This window comes from Rana temporaria, chromosome 1 (genome assembly GCF_905171775.1).
Source record: "Rana temporaria chromosome 1, aRanTem1.1, whole genome shotgun sequence".
In the NCBI taxonomy this organism is placed as follows: Eukaryota; Metazoa; Chordata; class Amphibia; order Anura; family Ranidae; genus Rana; species Rana temporaria.
Genome location: NC_053489.1, coordinates 158838674 through 158861497, shown reverse-complemented (window position 1 = coordinate 158861497; position 22824 = coordinate 158838674). Strand labels below are relative to the sequence as shown.

At 39.2% G+C, this 22824-nt stretch overlaps 1 protein-coding gene across 1 annotated transcript in view; it reads left to right on the top strand.

Annotated features, from left to right (window-relative positions):
• FBN2 (fibrillin 2) overlaps positions 1 to 22824 on the top strand; it is a 290847-nt gene that overhangs the window by 225433 nt on the left and 42590 nt on the right. Inside the window, exons 41-48 of the mRNA XM_040344842.1 lie at positions 592 to 744; positions 4151 to 4219; positions 4582 to 4707; positions 6374 to 6499; positions 10930 to 11055; positions 13754 to 13870; positions 15014 to 15142; positions 16794 to 16913. Of these exons, the coding sequence (XP_040200776.1) occupies positions 592 to 744; positions 4151 to 4219; positions 4582 to 4707; positions 6374 to 6499; positions 10930 to 11055; positions 13754 to 13870; positions 15014 to 15142; positions 16794 to 16913 (966 nt within the window). The remainder of the gene's footprint in view (positions 1 to 591; positions 745 to 4150; positions 4220 to 4581; positions 4708 to 6373; positions 6500 to 10929; positions 11056 to 13753; positions 13871 to 15013; positions 15143 to 16793; positions 16914 to 22824) is intronic.

Below are 22824 nucleotides of genomic sequence, written 5' to 3'. Positions count from 1 at the left end.
ACTGCACATATTGCCCATTATCATTTCCTCTACACGCCTGTCCTGCACATACTTCCCCCTGTCATACCCCCTAGACTTCTTTACTGCACATACTCATACACTTCTCACTCCTCTACTGTACCTCCTGCTTACTGTCATGCCCTACACACTATTCTCCTGTGCCTACTGACCACCGTCATGCCCTCTGTATGCCTCTTGCATATAATTCCCACTTTACAACCTCTGTACCCCTGTCTTGAAAATACTGCCGTCTGTAAAAAAAGGATCGTATACTTGTAATATCATGGATTTACATGAGGGTGACCAGAGGATTATTTAATACAGCTGAATATTTGCCTATTAAGCCTTGTATTTTATAGGTGATAATTGCACTTTGTTGTAATTCATTCCACCCATTATCTAATTTTTTTCCCTAGAAGAATCTTTCATATTTGACCTAAAACTAGCATATTTTGAACAGTCTTAAAGCATGAGCAGAACTATCAACTGTTATTTGATTATAAAAAAGTAAAATAAACTATCTTGATTGATCAAAGTTGAAAAATGTTTCAAGAATTGTCATAAATTTATTTGCATTCTGATTGATGACAGATATGAGGAAGAGTTATTGCTACCGAACCTACAATGGAACTATGTGTGAGAATGAGCTTCCTTTCAATGTCACCAAGAAGATGTGCTGCTGTACATATAACATTGGTAAAGCCTGGAGTAAACCATGTGAACCATGCCCAACTCCTGGAACAGGTACAGCACCTAAAGTCCTAATAGACTCCACCATCTTTAGATTATTCATCTTTCAACTATGTTTGATGTCGCACTGTAAAATCACAGTGTGTTTATTTTTTATTTTGTACCATTCTATTGCCATTTTCAGTTATTTTGTATGTACAGTATGTACTGTTTATCCTATTATATTTTACTGTATATAGTACATTGTGTCATCCTGTAATTCTTTGAGATCTGATCACAAAACCTGTTGATTCTTACCATGACATATACTGGTAGGTCATCATTTTAACCTCTACCTTTTTTGGCTATACACTATGCAACAGATGCAACAACATTAGGTAACACAGTGGATGGGTATGCATCGTTGTCACCTATAAGATTGTTTTAATTAATTGCTTGAATTTAGATGATAATGCCATAGACAAAACTAGTAAAAAAGTAAAATTACAAAACTATTTATCTTTAGTACTGAATATGTAAAATGTTTAACTGTTTTATACAAAGCAAACACAGGACCTGTGTTGATTGGCCTTGGGCTTGTGTTGATAAGAACTCACTGAAAATTTGCCCTGCAACTGATCTCTTTCTGACCTGCATTTGACTCTCTTCAATTGGGTTTTACATTCCCATACACTTGTATAGGAATGCAAAAAACAACAAAAGCCTGTTGACATAGGCCCAAGAACATGATGCAACAGGAAACAAATGAAAGGGGTTGTAAAGGTTAATTTTTTATTTCCTAAAAAGGTTCCTCTCGTGTATTGTTGGTTCATTTACCTTTTCCTTCAATTTCCCTTCTAAATGTTTTTTTACTTTGTTTTCTTTGTCTGAATTTCTCACTTCCTGTTCCTCCTCAGTAAGCTGTTCTGGCTGACTAACCCCCAGCCAGAACAGATCGGATGATGGGAGCATGCTTACTGAAAAGAAACAGGAAGTGAAAAATTCAGACAAAGAAAAAAAACATTTGGAAGGGAAAGCGAAGGAAAAGGTAAGTGAACCAACAATGCACTAGCTTAAAGGAACCTATTTAGAAAATAAAAAACAAAGATTTACAACCCCTTTAAAAGCCTTTGGTAAATCCTGTGAAGATAAATTGGTAAAATAGAGATAATCTGGGATTGTTAAAAGCAAATTATATATATATAGTAAGGAAGCAACATTATTTAGCTTCCGTGGGTCTAGTACAGCAAAGACACTAGGCCAGTGGAGGTCAGTGTGGTGACTTATGTCTAATGACATTTTGCACCTCAAGAAATTCTGTATGATTTTATATCCCTGGACAAGCATATTAGGAGGTCTTGTTCATAGCCAGGGATGCCAAAGATCTTACAAATGCTGCAGCCATTTGTAGAAGCATTTCCATGCAATAGGAGGTCAACCCTACCCTTCTAGGTCCTTGGTAGTTCTGATAATTTTCATTAGCGCTATGTTCATTATGCACTACTTAATAAGCGTGCCTAATCACATTTTATTTAAAAAAAAATTACCAAACATTGCTTTTTCCTTTCTTGGGAAAACAACTTTATTAGTATACTCATAATAGTATAACCACTGATGATTAGTTCACTTTGGCAGAATGAAAGTGAAAATTGGATTGGCAGATATGGGCAACAAGAGCTTTTTTTCCTTTGGGGCTTATTGAGTGCAACATTTAGTGCAGTTGTGCATGGTAGCCAATCAGCACCTAATTTCAGCTTGTTCGATTAAGCTTTGACAAAAAAATGCACCAGATTTTGCACTCTCCGGTTTTATAAAATCAACCCCATTTTGCATCAAGACCAAAGCCTTTCTGTTCAGTGAACATTTGAACATTTGTGATAAATTAGAAAAATGCTTTCTAGTTCAATGTGTCCCCTGCCATGTTTTATGCTGTTCCTATAGGCAGTACAGTCAATTCCTGTTCTGAATGTACATCAAATGTACTTATGCTCATCCTTTCCATTGCTTTACATGGGCTAATACATTAAATGTATTAACATTCCACAGCAGTGACTGCCTCACTGGCAGGAGGCTAAGCAGGCAGGATGCTGTTCTAGGCGTAATTACAAATTGAAACATTCCCTCTCTACAGGGATAGCATTCTGTGGAAACAAGCTTACTGCAACTGCAATTAAAACACAGCTCTATAATTATGTTAATAGATTTGTAAATTAATTGTACAGTGTCAGCAGGGAGCAATTTGGATGTTTTGCCATACAAAAGAAAAGGGCCTGCCAGTTTATGAAAGAAAGAAATTCCCAGTTTCTTACAAATAAATGCCAAAAGCAACCTGGAAGCATTTTGCATTCAAGTCTTAAAAGATACTGATGAGGGAGAAGATACTTTCAATAGGCTAAGTTTGAAGAGACATATTTATTAGTCTGTAAAGCTAACTTAAAACGCAGACAGACGTTCCTGTATTTTGAGCAGTGGGATTCAGTTTTACTTGCCCTGGTGTTAAGAGTACAGGATACATTTAACACTATCAGTGCAGATTTTGACACTCAAAAACAGCCACCTTCCCTACCTTATACTGTTAAGCAAAACATGCAACAGTGAAGTCTTCTACTAATTTCTCAGGTTAACCGTCCAAAATACATGTGTATGGCCAATTCAAATAAAATTATTTGTTAATCTGGTTTAATGGTTACACAGACGGTAGAAAGTTAAGATACGGAATATGTTGTCTAAGAAATCATATTTCAGTGCTGAATCACCCACAGGCTTATATTTATGAGGCACACAGGCAAAGAGATCCCAACTGAACTAGACCCCCTGACACATTGGGGTTGATTTACTAAAGGCAAAAAAATTGTGCACTCTGCAAGTGCAGTTGCTCCAGAGCTTAGCAGATGTGGTACAGTTCTGCTTATTTCCATCATCCAATCATGTGCAAGCAAAAATTATGTTTTAGAAAAAATAAAATCCTTGCACCTGATTGGGTATTCTTTTTAACGTGAAGCTTTATCTCACTTACTAAGCCCTGGAACAACTGTACTTGAATAGTGCACCTGTTAAAGTGCACAGTCTATTTGCCTTTAGTAAATTAACCCCTTGATGTCCCCCAACATGGCATGTTCATCCTCCTGCTGCAGTTGGAGGAGTTATAGTCCTTCTATTCAATTGTTCTATACTAGTTATAAAAAAAAAAAAATAAGAGTGAAAATTTCTAGCTGTGAATTTCATACATGCAAGGAGCTGTGACACGTTTACTTTGAGTTATTGGAGCCAAGAAGATATGGCTTAGATAAAATGATTAAATAAAAAAAAATCTTGGGCTTTCCCACATAACTGTATCTTTTTGAGCAGTCCATTATAGTGTTTTTCATTCTAAAAGGAATTATGTCCGTGCGTTTTCCAGACAGATTTTTTTTCACCATACAGTATGTTATTATCTATATCTAATTAAATATCTAATTCCTAATATTTTTCCCATTACCAGTTAATTTCAGGAATCTTTGTGGATCAATCCCTGGCTTTACTTTTGATATTCACACTGGAAAGGCTGTAGGTAAGCTATGAAGTAAAATTATTTCTCTCAGTCTCCACTGATGTTTAGGTCTCCTAACTTCCCCCACCGTGGCCAAATTTTCATTTTAACACAATATTGCATATAATTTTTGTTTCAATAATTAGAAAGTATTACATAAAAACAATTGTAGTACACATTTACAGTCTCAGCAATAAAGCAAAGTGTTGTTACATGAACGTAGTCAGGTTACATTTCTGTTCCAAAAGCCTAGTTAGGATAAGTGAACTGTCTCATAATACTGTGTATAATTTATACTGAAAGACAGAGGAAGAACATTTTTCATGGATTCTTATAATGGGATACCATTGTTTTATGCATGTTTTATCATTTACTAATTTTAGATATCGATGAATGCAAAGAGATTCCAGGAATCTGTGCAAATGGAGTTTGCATCAATCAGATTGGCAGCTTCCGCTGTGAATGTCCAACTGGGTTTAGCTACAATGATTTACTCCTCATCTGTGAAGGTATTCATTTAAATTTATGCAACAAATCTTTCCATTATTGTGAAATATATGTTTCCATGTCTTATCAAAATTATGCAAGTGTTATATACAGTCTGAAAGTAAAATGTCAAAGAAATGACAATCACAGGTCTCCTCATTTGCTGGCCCAGCAACCACTGTATCTAGCACCAAGAATGTTGTCAGTGACCTAATGCTTACACAGCAATGCCTCTTTGACACTTATGGCCAGCAGCTTATATTGCACTTAAATAATGCCCCCCTTTTAAAGTGTCCATATAATAAAAATGCTGTCCAGTGGAATATAATAATTCACAGATGTCAGCCCTTCTACATTCGTGGTCAGTGGTGGTCCTTGAATTGAGCCACTTTTAGACTGGGGAATTGTGGCTCCCTTTCTGTCCTACTGTCAAAGGAACAGATCCATAAAATGCACATCATGAAGCAGACCCATGTACATGAAGTGAGATGAATGGCAGCCTCAGCCTGGACTCCAACCAGGTCATACCCCCAATGCGTTTTGCTCCATCCCTTGGAGCATAATCATGGGGATCCTTTGCTGCCTTCCTGCGCTGCTGTAGCCCCCATTAACAGAACAGGGCTTCAAAGAATGGAATGTTAGTTCCATGTGGCTTTGTAAGTAAGTATTCTTGGGGGGAAGGTGGGAGGGGTCTAAATTAAAACATTGTTACCTTGCCCTAAATGGACATAATTACAATGTCTCTTTAACCTGGCAGACATAAGTGCCACCAGTACTTGATGACTGATGTTTATAGTTTTGAATATTTTTTTTAATTTTACAAACACATTAAAACAGCATACATCAGCAGCAGAGATCTATTTGTCTGCAGTGGATTACAAATAACCCTTATTATGCTAAGCAAGTGGACTCTCAGTTTTAGCTCAGTTCCAAAGTTTCCAAGACAGAATTGACTGATTTGGAGTGTAAGCTTTAAAAAGCATAGCCCTCTGATTCCTCCTGTATTGAATTGTATTGTAACTGTACTGTTTGTCCTAATGTTGTAGAGCGCTGCATAAACTGTTGGCGCTATATAAATCCTTTATAATAATAATTTAAATTGCTGCCTGGAGTTGCTCTTTAAGTTGGGCTAATATGAAACAAGACTGCCAAATAGTCTGCTGTTAAACTAATAAAATGATGATCTCTCCATTTATGGAGGGCAAAAGAGCTACACTGTGGGTTCTCAGGACACCACTGCCACCAAAAAATCCAGAACCTTTCCAAATCCCTATTTATCTCAGCTGTGTCTTGAAAGATGAACAAAGATAGCCTGGTTTAATGTAGGATTGCTGAGTTGCCTTATATGCACTGAAGACCGGTAATCTATTTTAAGAGGAAGGAAAATTATCCATCTAAATATTCATTTCAGAATCCTTAGAAATCAGTGTATGACCAATAGTATCATATAAAGCTTATATTGATTAAGTGAAATAACATCTTAAATCTGTACATTTCCCCTCAGTTCAAACATGATCCTCCTGCAAACACCCAGCTAGAGAAAACAATGTACTATACCTTCCCCTGGTCTCTGAATTCACATTTTAAAAAATTACACTAAAATATGTGTTCATTAAGGTAGAATTGCTGGATAAGCAAGCCATTGTTTATATATTCTCGGCCTGAATGTAGAATATTTTGATTTTTCAGACATTGATGAGTGTACCAGTGGAGACTACTTCTGCCAGAGAAATGCAGATTGCTTAAACAGTCCTGGGAGTTACCGCTGTGAGTGTTCTGCTGGATTCAAGCTCCTGCCCAATGGAGCCTGCATTGGTAAGAGAATACCTTGTACTGTTTTTTTTCCAATGTGTACAGTTCTCATAAATTACATTACATTGCATTAGCTATCTGAGTAAAAATGATCATGACAATATTTAATGTTTTAAAAGGCTGCTAAACATAATTTACAAGCTATTTACGTAAAAGAGGCTGTAGTACTATTCATGGAGATATATATATATATATATATATATATATATATATATATATATATATATATATATATATATATATATATATATATATATATAAAGTTTCCTGAAATGATCAGATAGGATGATATTTAAAATGAAGGTAGTATAGAGAAACACAGTTGAATTCATATCCGGAAATCTCTAATAGGTCAGCTTTCAATTTTAGGCTGGTATTTACAGTTGATAGCTGAAGGGGCAGAGCAGAGGGGAGAACTGAGCAATCAGCGGTGTTTCATCATGCAATTCTCAGTGTAGAGGTAGCAGGGGAGAATATGCAACATTGAATCGATGCTGCATTCACTTAGGTGGGTATAATTTGTTTTCAAGCCAATACTTCTCTTTTAAGACTTCGTATACCAGTATATGGCATGAGGGTTCCCCAAATCTCTAAGATCTCCTATCCAGCCATAATGGAGGCATGAGTGCTGAAGAAGTTGTGACCTATGCATCTTTTGGATTACATTTTTCCCTGTGGAATACTAATCATCTCTACACTTATATTTTCATCTACTTATTTATGTCATAGTTCAGCTGTACTGCGTTAATGTTGTGCCTCCACCGCTATGGTTTGCCTTCTATGCTCCCCTTTCTGATGCATTTTAGAGATTTGGGGAGCCTTTACACCATATACCAATTTAAAGAGTCTCAATTCCACCAATTAATTTGGCCCTTGGTGTAGCCTCTTTATGAGTTTAATGAATATTGCTAATTTGTATTACTATTATTTGTTTTTAACTATATAACAATGTTTTATATTATCTGTGTTTCTACAGTGCCTTGAAAACGTATTCATACCCCTTGAAATTTTTCACATTTTGTCATGTTGCAACCAAAGACAAAAATGTAATTTATTGGTATTTTATGTGATAGACCAACACAAAATTATTGAAATTGATAAATTGTTTTCACATATTTTTACAAATAAATATCTGAAAAGTGTGACATGCATTTGTATTCAGACCCCTGAGTTAATACTTTGTAGAACCACCTTTCGCTACAATTACAGCTGCAAGTCTTTTTGGGGACGTCTCTACCAGCTTTGCACATCTAGAGTGACATCTGTGCCCATTCTTCTTTTTAAAAAAGCTCAAGCTCTGTTAGATTGGATGGAGAGCGTCTGTGAACAGCAATTTCCAAGTCTTGCCACGGATTCTCAATTGGATTTAGGTCTGGACTTTGACTGGGCCATTCTAACACAGTAGCTCTGGCTGTATGTTTAGGGTCTTTGTCCTGCTAGCAGGTTAACCTCCACCCCAGTCTCAAGTCATTTGCAGACTCTAACAGGTTTTCTTCTAAAATTGCCCTGTATTTGGCTCCATTCATCTTTCCAACGACTCTGACAAGCTTCCCTGCCCCTGCTGAAGAAATGCATCCCCACAACATGATGCTGCCACCACCATATTTCACAGTGGAGATGGTGTGCTCCTTGGGGATGTGCAGTGTTAGTTTTCCACTTCACGTAGCGTTTTGCTTTTAGGCCAAAATGTTCAATAATGGTCTCATCTGACTTGAGAACCTTCTTCCACATCTTTGCCATGTCCCCCACGTGGCTTCTCTCAAACTGCAAACGGGACTTCTTATAGCTTTCTTTCAACAATGGCTTTCTTCTTGCCACTCTTCCATAAAGGCGAGATCTGTGGAGTGGATGACTAATATTTGTCCTGTGGACAGTTTCTCTCACCTGAGCTGTGGATATCTGCAGATTTTCCAGAGTTACCATGGGCCTCTTGGCTGCTTCAATGATTAATGCTCTCCTTGCCTGGCCTGTCAGTTTAGGTGGATGCCCATGTCTTGGTAGGTTTGCAGTTGTGCCATACTCTTTTCTTTTTCAAATGATGGATTAAACAGTGCTCTGTGAGATGTTCAAAGCTTGGGATATTTTTTTATATCCTAAACCTGCTTTAAACTTCTCCACAAGTTCTACTAGACTGTAGTTAGGGGTATCAGAGTAAAGGGCCCTGAATATTAATGTACGCCACATTTTTCAGATATTTATATTTTGAAAACCATTTATCATTTTCTTTCCACTTCACAATTGTGTGCCACTTTGTGTTGGTCTATCACATAAAATCCCAATAAAATACATTTCAATTTTTGGTTGTAACATGACAAAATTTGGAAAATTTTGAGAGGTATGAATACTTTTTCAAGGCACTGTATTTACTAATAAATAGCAAACTTCTAATTTTATATTTTGTGTGTACAATTTACTGAGGCGTCATACCTAAAAAGTCCAGTTTTCTGGTTAGTATTTTTCTCTAGCAAGAATATTTAAAAACAACGGAAACTTTCCTTGAACATTAAATGATTCAAGTGAGCACAATATCACCTCATTCACTAAGCTAAGTCAAATTATTCACCAACATCAGTGATAAATCACTTTGAAATATAAATATTCAATGAAAGTGAAAATGCTCTACTGTCTTAGTAAATAAGTGTTATTATCTTGATAGTTCTTACATTCTGTTGACATAACAGTTTCCTTATCATATAATAAAAACAATGCTTTATTTAACCTAATTCTAAGGCTGCATTCACACCTGAGCGTATAGTTTTGCCGCGATTTTGCGGCGTTTTTTACCGTGATTTGCTGCGATTTGTTGCAGCGTTTTTTTACCACGATTTTGGACAGGTCTAGGGTCACCAATGTTAAAAACAGAAAAACGCCCAAATACGCTCAATTCGAGTGACAAAAAAGGGTCCAGAACTTGTTTGAGCTTCAGGCATTCGGTGTCAGGCGTTTTGGAGTGGAGATGTGAACCATCTCCATTGAGAATAATGTATTTTTTCCCCTCTAGCGTTTTGGAGCTTCATGCTTCAGGCGACAAAACGCTCAGGTGTGAATGCAGCCTAAGTCACAATTTTTTTTCTAATATCTCCCATAAGCAAATAGAAGACTAACACAATTACAATACTAAGTGGTACATCAAGTCTGCCAGACCTATGTTTGACATAAGCATGTTTAAATTCAGTTGCTGTTGACTGGCTCAAAACAGGCTTGGGAGCCTGTTTTACGATCAATATTTGGTAAAATAATACTTTGTAAGACTTCTTTAGAAAGGAGAAGTATAACCAAAGCTTTTTTGGCTATACGTCTGTTATTGATCACAGGAGTGCAGTTAGTTCTGTACTTCTGTGACCTGTTTTCAGCTGACAGCTCAGCACTCCAGTGACTGCTGGAGGGGCATCGCTGAGAGCTAGAGACTGACATCCCTGGCTCTCTGCTCAGGGCGGAGGGAGATAACTGAGCGATCATGGTCTTTGATCGCTCAGTTCACTGTGAGGAGCCAGCTGTGAACAGCCTAGGTGAGTATAATATATATTTTTTCCTAAAACCCTTACTTCTCTTTTAACTTTAACCATGCTAGTTTGAGGTCATGCTTTTCATGACCTACCTTGATTTCAGTTCTATATTAAAAATACTTTCCTCCTGAAACATTTTCACGCCCTTAACATTTTTTTTAATGGTTTCCATCATGTCCATCCCTTCTTTTTGCCCCTTTTCCTTGAGACTGTAACGTTCTTGCAGTCTCTCATAATATATGCTTTATCCTTCAGTTCTTGCACCTTATCACCCATCTGTGGGCCTGATTACAGCAGCAGTAGGCGTTGTCCCCAATTACTCCAGAAGGTTTCTGTTCCATTAACACCAAGAACAGGAGAAAAAGAAAGAAGAGACAATATTTGGAAGAATTTGATTTCCCCATCCTCCCCCCCCCCCTCCTGCCTACAGGGGCTGCATATTACTAATGGTCTTGCATGTAGACCACTTTGTCACCACTAGCCTAAAATACAATTTAAGTGACATTTTCATCATGATTTGTTGTGTCATTGGGAAGCCATGTTTCTGGCCATTTTGATAGATGGACTTTTGGAGTGTATGGATATTAAATTCTGAAAAAGTTTGTCCCACAATGATGGCAAAAATTACAAAAACTTGTATTTATATTAGAAACATAAACATATGTTATCTTTCTTCTTTGCCTGAAGGATACAAAGGTCTCTTTGAAAATTAGTACACAGTCATAATAAATAGCAGTGTATAGCACATTACAACAGGTCTTTGTAGGAAGAATTAGGGATAAAGCCAACATTTAATGCATTTTTATGCATAGTTTTTATGCATAGTGAAAGTGTGTTTCCATTAGCTAATGTAAGCCTGAGGGTTGAACCAGTCTTTCCTCCTCATTTTCCAACAACATATGTTTTATATGCTCCTCCATTCCACAGATCGCAACGAATGCCTGGAAATTCCCAATGTCTGCAGTCATGGCACATGTGAGGACACACTGGGCAGTTATCGCTGCATATGTAACAACGGCTTCAAGGCATCTCAGGATCGGACTATGTGTATGGGTATGTAGTTCACCAATACATATAAGGCCTGAAACACAATTATATGTGCTAATATTTAATTTTCATAGTCATATAGTTACATAGTTAGTTGGGCTGAAAACAGAAACAAGTCCATCTAGTTCAACCAATACAGAAAAACAAAATAGAAAACCTCCATACACACAATCCTATACCCACAGCTAATCCAGAGAAATGCAAAAATTCAAACAAAGCATTATCCAATTTTCTCAAGTGGGGGAACAATTCCTTTCTGATTCCCCAGCAGACAATAACATTTAGACAACTCTATAAATATGGGCAAGACAGTAGCTAACACTTTTTCCTTGCGGCACAGAGGTTAGGTTTAGAACTGAATTCCAGGTATGGATTGTTTTGCATAGGTAAATTGGTCCAGCTTGGGCCAATTTTGGTATAAATATTCCATACCTGTGGGATCCCTGTGGAAGCAGAGACTAACTGCAATAGTCATCACTGCAGAAGTGATCATCATTATCTTCCAGGTCCCACACAGAATGGCTGCTCTGCTGCACAGTAGTCACAGAGGGTAACTCACTCAGCAACAGGATCATTCACAGAACACCCTTAATTTTTTTAATGAATGCAAAGCATTCCCTGATTGGACGAAGTGGAAATTGTGATGTCACCACTCCACCTCATCTAATCAGAGAATGTCTTACATTCATTGAGAAACATGGAAAGTGTTCTGTGAATAGTGTTAGTGCGATTGACCCCTTCTGTACATTATGCAACAGGGCAGCCACTCTCAATGGGACCTCGAAGACATCAGTGAGTAATAGTATTTGATACTAAAGTGATTCTCTGCTTCCACAGGGATTTTACAGGTGTTGCATACTCTAAGCTGAGCCAATGTAACAATGAAAAAAATCTATACCTGGAATTCAGCTTTAATTTCCAGCCAGGAACAAATCTGTATAAGTAAATATCTAAACAGGCATATCTAGTCATCATGTCATCTAGAACATCTGAAACAGGTTGTCTGAAAATATTGCTAAAGCTGTCCAACACTAGTTTTAAAACAAGCCAAAAATATCCCAAATTGCTGTCAAAAGTATCCCACTTGAAAATGAACAAAAAGAAAAGCAAATACGGATTACCAATGCTTTCCAAAAAAAAAAAAAGCCATACTAGTTTAGCGCCATGCTCCTGTTGACCAGGCGCTGCTGTAAATTTAGAGGGGGCCTGAGTTGTTATTTGGCTCAGACAAGTGTAATTATGGGCAATTTAGCCTCTGTTCCAGCCATGGCTGTGCTGGGAGTAACCACCATTGTTCGCCTGGGGGTGGTGTTACCATCCCAGGCCAAGGGTGGCAGCAGCAGAGTCAGGGTGTATTGGGTGTCCCCCTCGGCAGCGAATCAGTGGAAGTGATCGTCCCGCTGTGCATGCTGGGAGGGGTACAGACGCCATTGGGTCGTCGGTTGTCAGTCTGTCGTCCCACATGCCTCGTGGCCCGCCTGGCCTGGGGTGCGTGTTCCTGAATCCTGACTCTGCGACCATGTTGGTCCGGGATTGTGGCTTCGCTTGGTAGGCCCAGTAGTTAGACTGGGTCTGCACTTTCAAGGTGATCCTTTGCTGTCTGTCCTGCGGGAGGAAGCCACTTGATGAAGGAAGCCAGGGGAGGACCTATCCTGGACAAGACCATGCAAGAGGCTGGTATCTTGGGAGAAGGCCTGGAGACTTCGAAGGATGCACCATACACTGAGAGGCTCGATGGTGATCGCCTGTCAGATCTAAGTTCTACAAAAGTTCATCTGGAGAGATCCGGGTGCTGAATCCTGTGGCAGAGGATTCTGGACCAAAAGTGTCTCCTCATAGAGGAAGGTCTGTAGTAGAGACTGTACTATATTCCGTGCGCCATTACGGCTGCTAGGCCAGTGAGAGGCGACGAGAACTGTTTGCTGGAAGCAGGAGTGTTTCCTATTTGAGACTATACACCTGAACCTACCTACCTATTTACCCTTCTACCCCTCCAACTTCTTTTCTACTAAGTTCTGCAAATAAATCCTAGAATAAGAAGTGTATCGTGTGGACATTGACATTTTTCAGACTCTCTTTTATCACCCTGGACAGCGAGAAGATAGAGGTAGATAGATGCCACACAAAATACTCAGCAGCTTCTTCAGGGGTTAGTGCTACACTAGCAAACCAACTGTGAGAACCTATTGTCTCTACATACAGAAGTCTAGTCTTTACAAGTGTTTGCAGGACAGTGGCAGATTTTGATGTTCTCCACTAATCCATAATAAATTAAGGTAACGGGAGGCCTTCATATGCACAGTACTGATAAAAGAGTACATGCTGGAATCGGTAATGGTGTAATTATACCCTTCTGTAACCTGAAAGCCCATAGATGTGTATAAGCATCTGACTGCTTCATGTATAATACTCAGAGGCAAACAAAACAGCAGTGCCAACATCTTTGTGGAATCTGATTGGTTGCTTTAAGGCAATAAGGGCTGTGTAATTTATACCTCTGTAAAGACCTTTCTATATACTGTAATCTCTGTGTTATCTCAGAAACGAGTAAAAGACAAGTTGTGGATTTTCAGTTATTATTGGACTACAACTGATTTCATTTTAGCCAATCAGTGATTGAGGAAAATGTTGAACTGTCATGAAATTTACTTTAACCACAGCAGGAAGAATGTTTTCTCATGTTTCATGTGTATCTCCTTGGCAGATATTGATGAATGTGAGCGCCAGCCATGTGGAAACGGAACTTGTAAAAACACAGTAGGATCATATAACTGTCTCTGTTATCCTGGATTCGAGCTCACTCATAATAATGACTGTATGGGTAAGTTTTTTATGATGCTGATGTGTCTTTAGAGATGTTCATAAGTCCTTGTGGATACATTGTTAGGATTGCATGCTGTGTGAAACATAAATAAAGCAGTAATATTTATTATTAAAGGGTATGCTGTCCTTCCTTGGAAATAATAAAGTTTTTCTTATTCTTAAATGTTAATCTAAAAGGAATGCTGCTGTATAACATTAGATTACTGCCAGCTAGAAACGACATTTAACAAGATATGAAAAAAAAAATGTTGTACATTTTCACTGGTTAGCTGCATTGGAAATGGTTGATTCTAAGTGCAAGATAAATGACATGCTTACTAATATCTGCAATTTACTACTATCATGCCCTGTACACACAATTGGAATTTCCGATGGAATAAAATCTGATGGAATTTTCAGTCGGAATTCCATTCAAGCTGTCTTGCATACACACTGTCAGACCAAATTCCGACCGTCCAAAACGCGGTGACATAAAACACTACGACGAGCCGAGAAAAATTAAGTTCAATGCTTCTGAGCATGCATTTACTTGATTCTGAGCATGCATAGTTTTTTCTCCGTCGGAGTTCCACACAGACAATTGAAATTTCCGATTGTCCATCAGAAAAAAATAAAACATGTTCTTTTTCTAAACTTTGATGGAAAAAAGTCAGATGGGGCCCACACACGGTCGGAATAATCGATTAAACAATTCCGTCTGACTTTTTTTATCGGAAATTCTGATCGTGTGTACAAGGCACCAGTCACCATTCCATACCTTAGATTAATTATAAATATTAAACAAAACGTGGGCCTAGTCAAATATTTCCAGGCACGATATTGCTCTGTTACTAGTGCAGAGATGGGATAAAAGTATTACTGCAAAAACCAACCTTTCACACATATATATACTGTATATGTATATATATAGGTTTTAGAATATACTGTACATAGTATCAGGGTGGGGGGGTATCACTTTTGCATTTACAACTTTCATGTAATGTGTTTGTCAACCTACAATAGTCTTTGTGCATATAGCTGCAAAACTTTGCTTCAGTTTGTCTCTAGCTAAATCTATATATCATTCCTGAACATGCTAAACAGGCATGCCATTGCCAACAAAGTAACCATCTTTAAAAGTGCCGTTGTTTTTTCTCTTTAGACATTGATGAGTGCAGCTCCTTTACTGGCCAAGTGTGTAGGAATGGACGTTGCTTCAATGACATTGGTTCTTTCATCTGTTTATGTAATGAAGGTTTTGAACTTACTCTAGATGGAAAGAATTGCATTGGTAAGATTTTTCAGACCTCGGTCTTTAATATCAATGTCACACATTAATATGCATACTCCACATTTGCTGCAAGTATGATCTTCCTCTAGTCAGTTAGATACATTGCATGGGCTTTGGCCAATGTCACTGCCGCAGTTTAAAATGAAGCCATACATTGATTCCCATCACTTTCTACTTCCTGGCACCTGTTTCTATTTCATGAGTTCTTAAAGGGAAGGTCTTCCATCTTTAATTACAACATCAGCAGCATGTTTTTAATTGTTTTGCCAGGTTTAGAAAATCATAATTGGGTAAAGAATGAGCTACAGTATAGAAAGGTTTTAGTTAATTTCAAATACAAAGTAGCCTCTGTGACTATTATATATTTTTAATAAAAATGGAGTTTACCTTTACGTGTACATGCATTCAAAAGGACTCAAAGCAATCAGCCTAATTGCTGAGTGGCTACAATTTTCACCCGGGCATTAAGCTTGTACATACCAATTGCATCCCTATTATTGGTAGTATCTTCAAATCAGTACATGTGACAGTGCAGACCAGTATGTTCAATGGTTCGGCTCCCACCTTCTTTTTGTGTTTTCTGCAATCCTCACAAAGGTGCACAGCACAGAACATAATAATGTTGAAAAAGACGTTAGTTAACTGCTTACACAATATCATTGTTTAACCTGCTTCTGTATGTTACTGGCAAAAAGATCCTTCAAAATCATGAACAACTGTATAGATATTTCACAGATTAGCATGTTAAAAATAGTAGGCATTGACTTCCCTGATAAACAAAGTCTATAGAGTCACCTTTCAAATATTGAGTCACACGCTAATGATGGTGGGATGAAATGGAGACAGGCTTCTTTTGAGCCTGCACCAGGTTTTGCCTAAAGTAGAACTATAGGCAAATCTTTTTTTTAGCCAAATATGAAGTGTCCCCATTGGAAGATTGTCCCTCTAAAAAAAATTGCCTTTGGTTATATCAGTCAAAAAAAGTCAAAAATCAGAGAATGGGGTTAGGTGGTTTTTAGTCAGAAATTGAATGTGAATTGGCACTTGATTCCCGACTCCTATCAGACACACTGGACAGCAGATTCTGCTACCACTTGCCATAGGCATACAACTAATAAAAACATGTGCGCGGAGGAGGAGGTGAGAGAAACTATGGTATAAATAAATTATATTTTTATTCATCCAATGTACACATTACATGTATATACAAATGTATTTTGTTATCTATTTATTGATGTACGCATTATCAAAATGTTATTGCATTTTGAATATTCTACTGACTTTATTTCCTATTCAAAAACAATAAAATAATTCCAAGGAGATGCAAATACATCTGTCAAAGAAAACTTTGGGAGATTCCAATGCTGACCATTTCTTTTTCTGGCTATCATAATGATAATTTGACTACAATGCTTCTTGAGTCTAGAATTAAAGAATTGTGAGATTTTTCTGACACTATTGTTTCCTCGTTCTGACTGACTCAAGAGTATTGCAAACAGACACAGTTGAAAAACTAGAATTTTCAAAAGGAGGCCAGCAAAAGCAGTTCTCCTTCTTCTCTATTAATTAAAAAAATTCATTATAAGATATGTAGTGCAAGCTTCTGTCAGTTGCTTATCTGTTTTGTTTTTTGTCTTGTGTGTTTTTAAAGATATCAATGAATGCATTGCTTATCCTGGCTCTTGTGCTCCTGGTACTTGTCAGAATTTAGAAGGCTCATTCAGATGTATATGTCCTGTGGGATATGAAGTTCAAGGTGATAACTGCTTAGGTAAGTTCTGATAATACTTTATTACTCAACAGCACTTCCCTCTATTTAAACAATATACTATATATCTGAGATATCAAAAATATACTTTTTCCACCAAACACCAAAATCTTCATACATCTTGGATGAGAGTGTATGAATGGACAGCTAAAATGTCCAACATTAAAGAGACAACCAAATTGTCACGGGTTCCGGGATGTTAATGGGAATCTGGGCTTTCTGGGATGACCAAGAGTCCTTTAGCAAGAGGGTATCCAGGACTCCTCCCTAATCTGACAGGCTGGCATCCATCATGAGAACCTTCCAATTTGAGGGGAGAAGGGATTTCCCTGACTTCAGTGCTGGATGGGACAGTCTGGACTTATTGGTCAGATGTATGGGGAAATCTAGAGACCAATTGTCCCATGCAGCCAGAATATTGCGTTGTGACAGGATAACAGTACTATCTTGAATGAGGCTGCCGTCAGACCCAGAGCCCACATACAAAAACATATAGTGTGTCTCCTGGACTACAAAGACCAAAAAAAGAGATGGGTGCTTGTTTCCTTAAAAACCAGGACCAGATGCTTCAAGTAGTGAGTTAGATTCAAGGTGGATTTCTGAAGAATGAGGTAATATCTGTATTTCTGCAGAGTCTGCACTGTCCACTGGACAATGACTGACAGAACATGGGCTGCTCCTTTAGAGGGAGATAGCCCAGATAGGCGATTATCCTGACCTTAATGCGTTTTGAGGTCCAAGTTTGTAGAAGTGACCACCTGGTTTTGACTTGTGCCCCGTACACATGTACGGAATTTCCGACGGGAAAAGTTCCCGTCGGAAATTCCGAGGGGAAAGCCGAGAACCTGCTCAGTTCAGTCTTTCCCCTACACACAGCTGGTTTTCCCGACAGGAAAACTGCGATGGAGCCTTGGCCGGGAATCCCGGCCGTGTGTATGCTCCATCCCAGTTTTTTCCATAGGAGAACTGCCAAAAAACGCCGGACAAAAGTCCGCCAGTTTTCCCGGCAGGAAAAAAGAGAATTGGTTCTCTTTTTTTGTCCGATGGTTTTTGGCAGTTTTCCCATTGGAAAAAATGCGAGGAGCATACACACGGCCGGGAGTCCCGGCCAAAAGCTCTCCTTTCCCGTCGGGAAAACTGATTGTGTGTACGAAGCTTTGGAGCCAGAAGACTGAAGCCTCGTACACACGGCCGAGGAACTCAACGTGCCAAACACATCGAGTTCCTCGGCCAGTTCAGCACTGAAGCCGCCGAGGAGCTCGGCGGGGCGAGAGCTCCCATAGAACAACGAGGAAATAGAGAACATGTTCTCTATTTCCTCGCCGAGCTCCTCGTCGGCTTCCTCGGCCGAAAGTGTACACACGGCCGGGTTTCTCGGCAGAATTCAGCCAGAAACTCGGTCGGAAGCTGAATTCTGCCGAGGAAACTGGTCGTGTGTACGAGGCCTGAGAGGGATAAAATGAATTATTGGTCTCAGGAGCAGAAGGTTTACCTGTATATTTCCTTGCCTTTTTTTCTGTTGATAGATGTACGAAAAAGGCCTTTCTCTTCAAAAGGCTTCGTATCAAGATGCTTTTTGCACAGGAATTCTGCAGATCAGCTTTTGAGCCAAAGTGTTCTTCTCCTATAGAAAGCTGCTCAATCTGGATATCTGGCTGAGTGTGTCTGCTAAACTGTTATTGCAGTAGTGCAAAGCCAAGGGCAGGAGCCCCTGGTGCTGGTGGACAGATGGAACTGCCTGAGTCTTGAACCATGCACTTAGTCCAGACAGCAAGAGTCTAGAAGACTGCCATAGAAGCAACTCTAGTTTGCATGGTGGGGTGAGAACTGCCAGAGACAACAAGGCCTTAAAAGAGGTCTTCTAAACTCTTGTCCACCAAGTCCTTAAAAACAAGGACTGATAAGGTTGTTATTTTCAAGAAATGGCTGGTTCCACTGCAGATACTGCCCATTTTAAAAGAATCCATTCTCAATAGGGTATTGTTGGTTAAACATTCAGGAGGGTGAGGCCAGTCATCGTAAAAAATGAGCTCTAAGAGTAAGTGAACTGGGAAAGTCATGCAGGTTTGATCATTCTTAGGGAACCCAGGCTCAGAATTTAGGACAGGCTAAGTCAGGCTTCTCTAGGGCAAGGCATGAGCACACTTCCTCAGTAAGGGTATCCTAAAGTTGGGAGAGATCCCAGTGTCTCTTCCTAATCTGAGACCCCCAAAAAATGGAGGAAGTACTATCCTCTAATTCCTTCTCAAGGGCAATAGCATCTGTAAGGGGAAAATTCAAGTCTGACTGTAGAATTGTATTTAATATTCCAAAGTGCATAGATGTAAACGCTTGGTAAAGTATTTATGCTTCACATCTCATTTTAACACAATTCCACATATAATTAGTCCATAAGGTTGAGATCTCCTCATCTTGCAGTACAAATGTCTTAACTATATGGCAATGTTTTGCTACTTGCTGGTTGAGACAATGGATGTTGAAATATATCACATACTGTGTGTTATTGCAAAATTGGCATTAGATTCTGTTGCAGTGTCACTTAATTTGAATAGCACACAACGATGTTACTACAGTAGCAGGCAACACTCCTTCACTGCAATGGTTCTACCCTAGCAGCGTGCCTTAATGCACAACACATTGCTTGTAAATGGGCACAAACTGCAACACACATCCCCTTCTCAGACATGTGCCATTATGTTGAGCAAAGTCTTCTAGCAGTTTAAAATGTTTGGCACTTAGTGGTTTCCTGTAAAGGAAAGACAGGTTTTTTTCTGTATAAACTAACCAAAGATTTACATAGAGGGTGCTGGGTCAGCTTCCTTCCCACTGGCTTTAAATTTCTGGATCAGCTGTTCAGTTTTCTTTAATAATAATAATAATACAGGATTTATATAGCGCCAACAGTTTGCGCAGCGCTTTACATCAGGGAAGACAGTACAGTCACAATACAATTCAATACAGGAGGGATCAGAGGGCCCTGCTCGTTAGAGCTTACAATCTAGAAGGGAGGGTCAAGTAGAACAAAGGGTAGTAGCTGTGGGGGATGATCAGATGGACTCAAATGCAAATACAGTTGTTAGGTGTGGGTAGGATAGGCCTCTCTGAAGAGGAGGGTTTTCAGGGATCCACTAAAAGCTAATAGAGAAGGAGATGGGTGGATAGATTGGGGTAAGGAGTTCCATAGGCTTGGAGAGGCTCTGGAAAAGTCCTGGAGACGAGCATGGGAGCAGGTGATGAGAGAGTTAGAGAGTAGGAGGTCTTGAGAAGAGCGAAGAGAACGATTAGGTTGGTATTTAGAGACTAGGTCAGTGATGTAGCTGGGGGCAGAATTGTGGATGGCTTTGTAGGTAGTAGTTAGTAGTTTGAATTTAATTCTTTGGGTGAGTGGAAGCCAGTGGAGGGATTGACAGAGAGGGGAAGCAGAGACAGAGCGGTTGGTAAGGTGGATCAGTCTGGCAGCAGCGTTCATGATGGACTGAAGGGGGGTTAGAGTATGCAGAGGTAAGCCAATGAGGAAGGAGTTGCAGTAATCAAGGCGAGAGATGACCAGGGAGTGAAGTAAGAGCTTTGTGGTGTCATTGGTTAGAAAGGGGCATATTTTGGAGATGTTGCGAAGGTTGAGGTGGCAAGATTTGGACAGTGATTGAACGTGAGGTTTAAAGGACAGTTCAGAGTCTAGGACTACACCTAGGACCTTGGCATGTGGGGATGGGCTGATAGTTGTGCCATTAATTTTGACAGAGAGATCGGGGGAAGAGGCATGTGGGGAAGGGAAAATGATCAGTTCTGTTTTAGATAGATTGAGTTTGAGGAAGTGGTCTGACATCCAAAGTGATATATCTGATAGTAAATTTAGTGATACGTGAGGAAAATGAACTAGTGAGTTGAGGGGTAGAGAAATAAATTTGAGTGTCGTCAGCGTAGAGATGGTATTGGAAGCCGTGGGAGGCTATCAGCTGACCCAGGGAGGAGATGTAGATTGAGAATAGGAGAGGTCCAAGAACAGAACCTTGGGGGACCCCAACAGAGAAAGGAAGAGGAGAGGAGGAAGTAGAATTGTAAGTAACGCTAAAGGTACGGTTGGATAAGTAAGTAGAGAACCAGCGAAGAGTACAGTCACGGAGACCAAAGGTGTGAAGTTTTTTGAGGAGGAGTGGGTGGTCAACCGTATCGAAGGCGGCAGAGAGGTCCAGGAGTAGGAGCACAGAATAGTGTCCCTTCGTTTTGGCCGTTAGTATATCGTTTGTAAGTTTTAAGAGAGCAGTTTCTGTGGAATGTTGAGGACTTCTCATTGTCTTAAAAAAAAAAAAAAAGAATCCCCAATCCTGGCTCAATCTCTTTGCAGGACCTCTGACTGACGGGAATCTTTATGTTTATTGGGGCTGTTATATAGAAAGAAAAAGTTGTTGTCCACCACCAGATAAAGTTTAGCCTTATTTTTTCTACTGCTAGAAAGAAGTTTAAATCTAATACCTGTTGTTAAATTAAACACAGATTATAATTTTCCCTGAATGATTTTTTTTTTTTTACCAGTTATCCTGATGCATATTCATAATGTTGCGCTCATCATTTGCTTATTGCTCCTGTGATTACATAATTACAATTAAATTGAGATAAGAAGCCTTTATGTCTTAGACAAAATCTCTGTATAACTACTTACAGCTGTGCCAGCCTGGGAATGTAAAGCAGCCATTGAACACCATAATTATGTGATCAAAATTATTATTATTTCAGGTACATATACTAGGGCCAATTTTAGACAGGATCTGATTAACTTACACAGGCATAGGGAGAACATGCAAACTCCAGGCAGATGGTGTCATGGTTGGGATTTGAACCAGCAACCCTTTTTGCTGCTAGGTGAAAGTGCCAAGCACTACACCACACCACTGTGCTGCTCAAATCAAAGTTTCCTGAAATCAATAAAGTGCCAAAAGGGCCATGTGCAATAGGCTAAAGTTGAGCTCTAGAGCAGATATGAAGAACATAAATCAGGGCAATACACCATTAAAAAATTATATATAGATATAAGCAGGCTACTATACAGCGCTGCAGTGCAAGGAGTCATGCTAATAGAAGGAGTCACAAAAAGCTTCTAAATGTTGCCTCTCATTTTACTGTCCAGTCACAGAGTGAGGCCTCGTACACACGACCGAGGAACTCGTTGGAAAAGACACATCGTTTTCCTCAACGAGTTCCTTGCAATGCTGGTCATACACTCCACGAAAAATCGTCCGAACGAACTTTCGAAAAACGAAAGTTCGTTCGTGAGCGCAAACGATAGTGCCATCATGTAATGACCGATAAATCGTTCAGTGGACATAAAAAAAAAATGGTTAGTTTTTTTTACATATACCTAGTGCAGAAAGTTCGGACAGGAAACACACTAACCTTCCGATTTATCGTTCGTTCGGCAGAAAATTTCCAAACTTGTTTTTTTGGCTCAAAAATGTTCAAACGATTATCGATTTTGTGCCCATTAACTGTTCGAAAAACAAAAGATCTTTCTTAACGACCGAATGTCGGCAGAATTTTCGTATAGTGTATGGCCAGCATTAGACTTGTCGAGGAACTCGACAAGCTTGCTTTGCGTACACACTGTCAAGACCAAATCTCGTCGTTCAGGGGAAATTCGATTCCACTGGCACAACCCTTGGGGCTGCTTTTGCTAATCTCATGTTACTGCGTGTTAAGTAAAAGTTTGGTGAGAGACAATTTGCACTTTTCAGTCTGTTACAGCCTGACAAATGTGCTATCTCCATTACAAACGCTACTTTTACCGAAGGTGCGCTCCCGTCTCATACTTTATTCTGAGCATGCGTGGGTATCTTAGCATACACACGATCATGTTTCTCGTCGAAAACCAGCCCGACGAGGAAATTGAGACTCCTGTCAAAGAAAAAGAGAGTTCCTC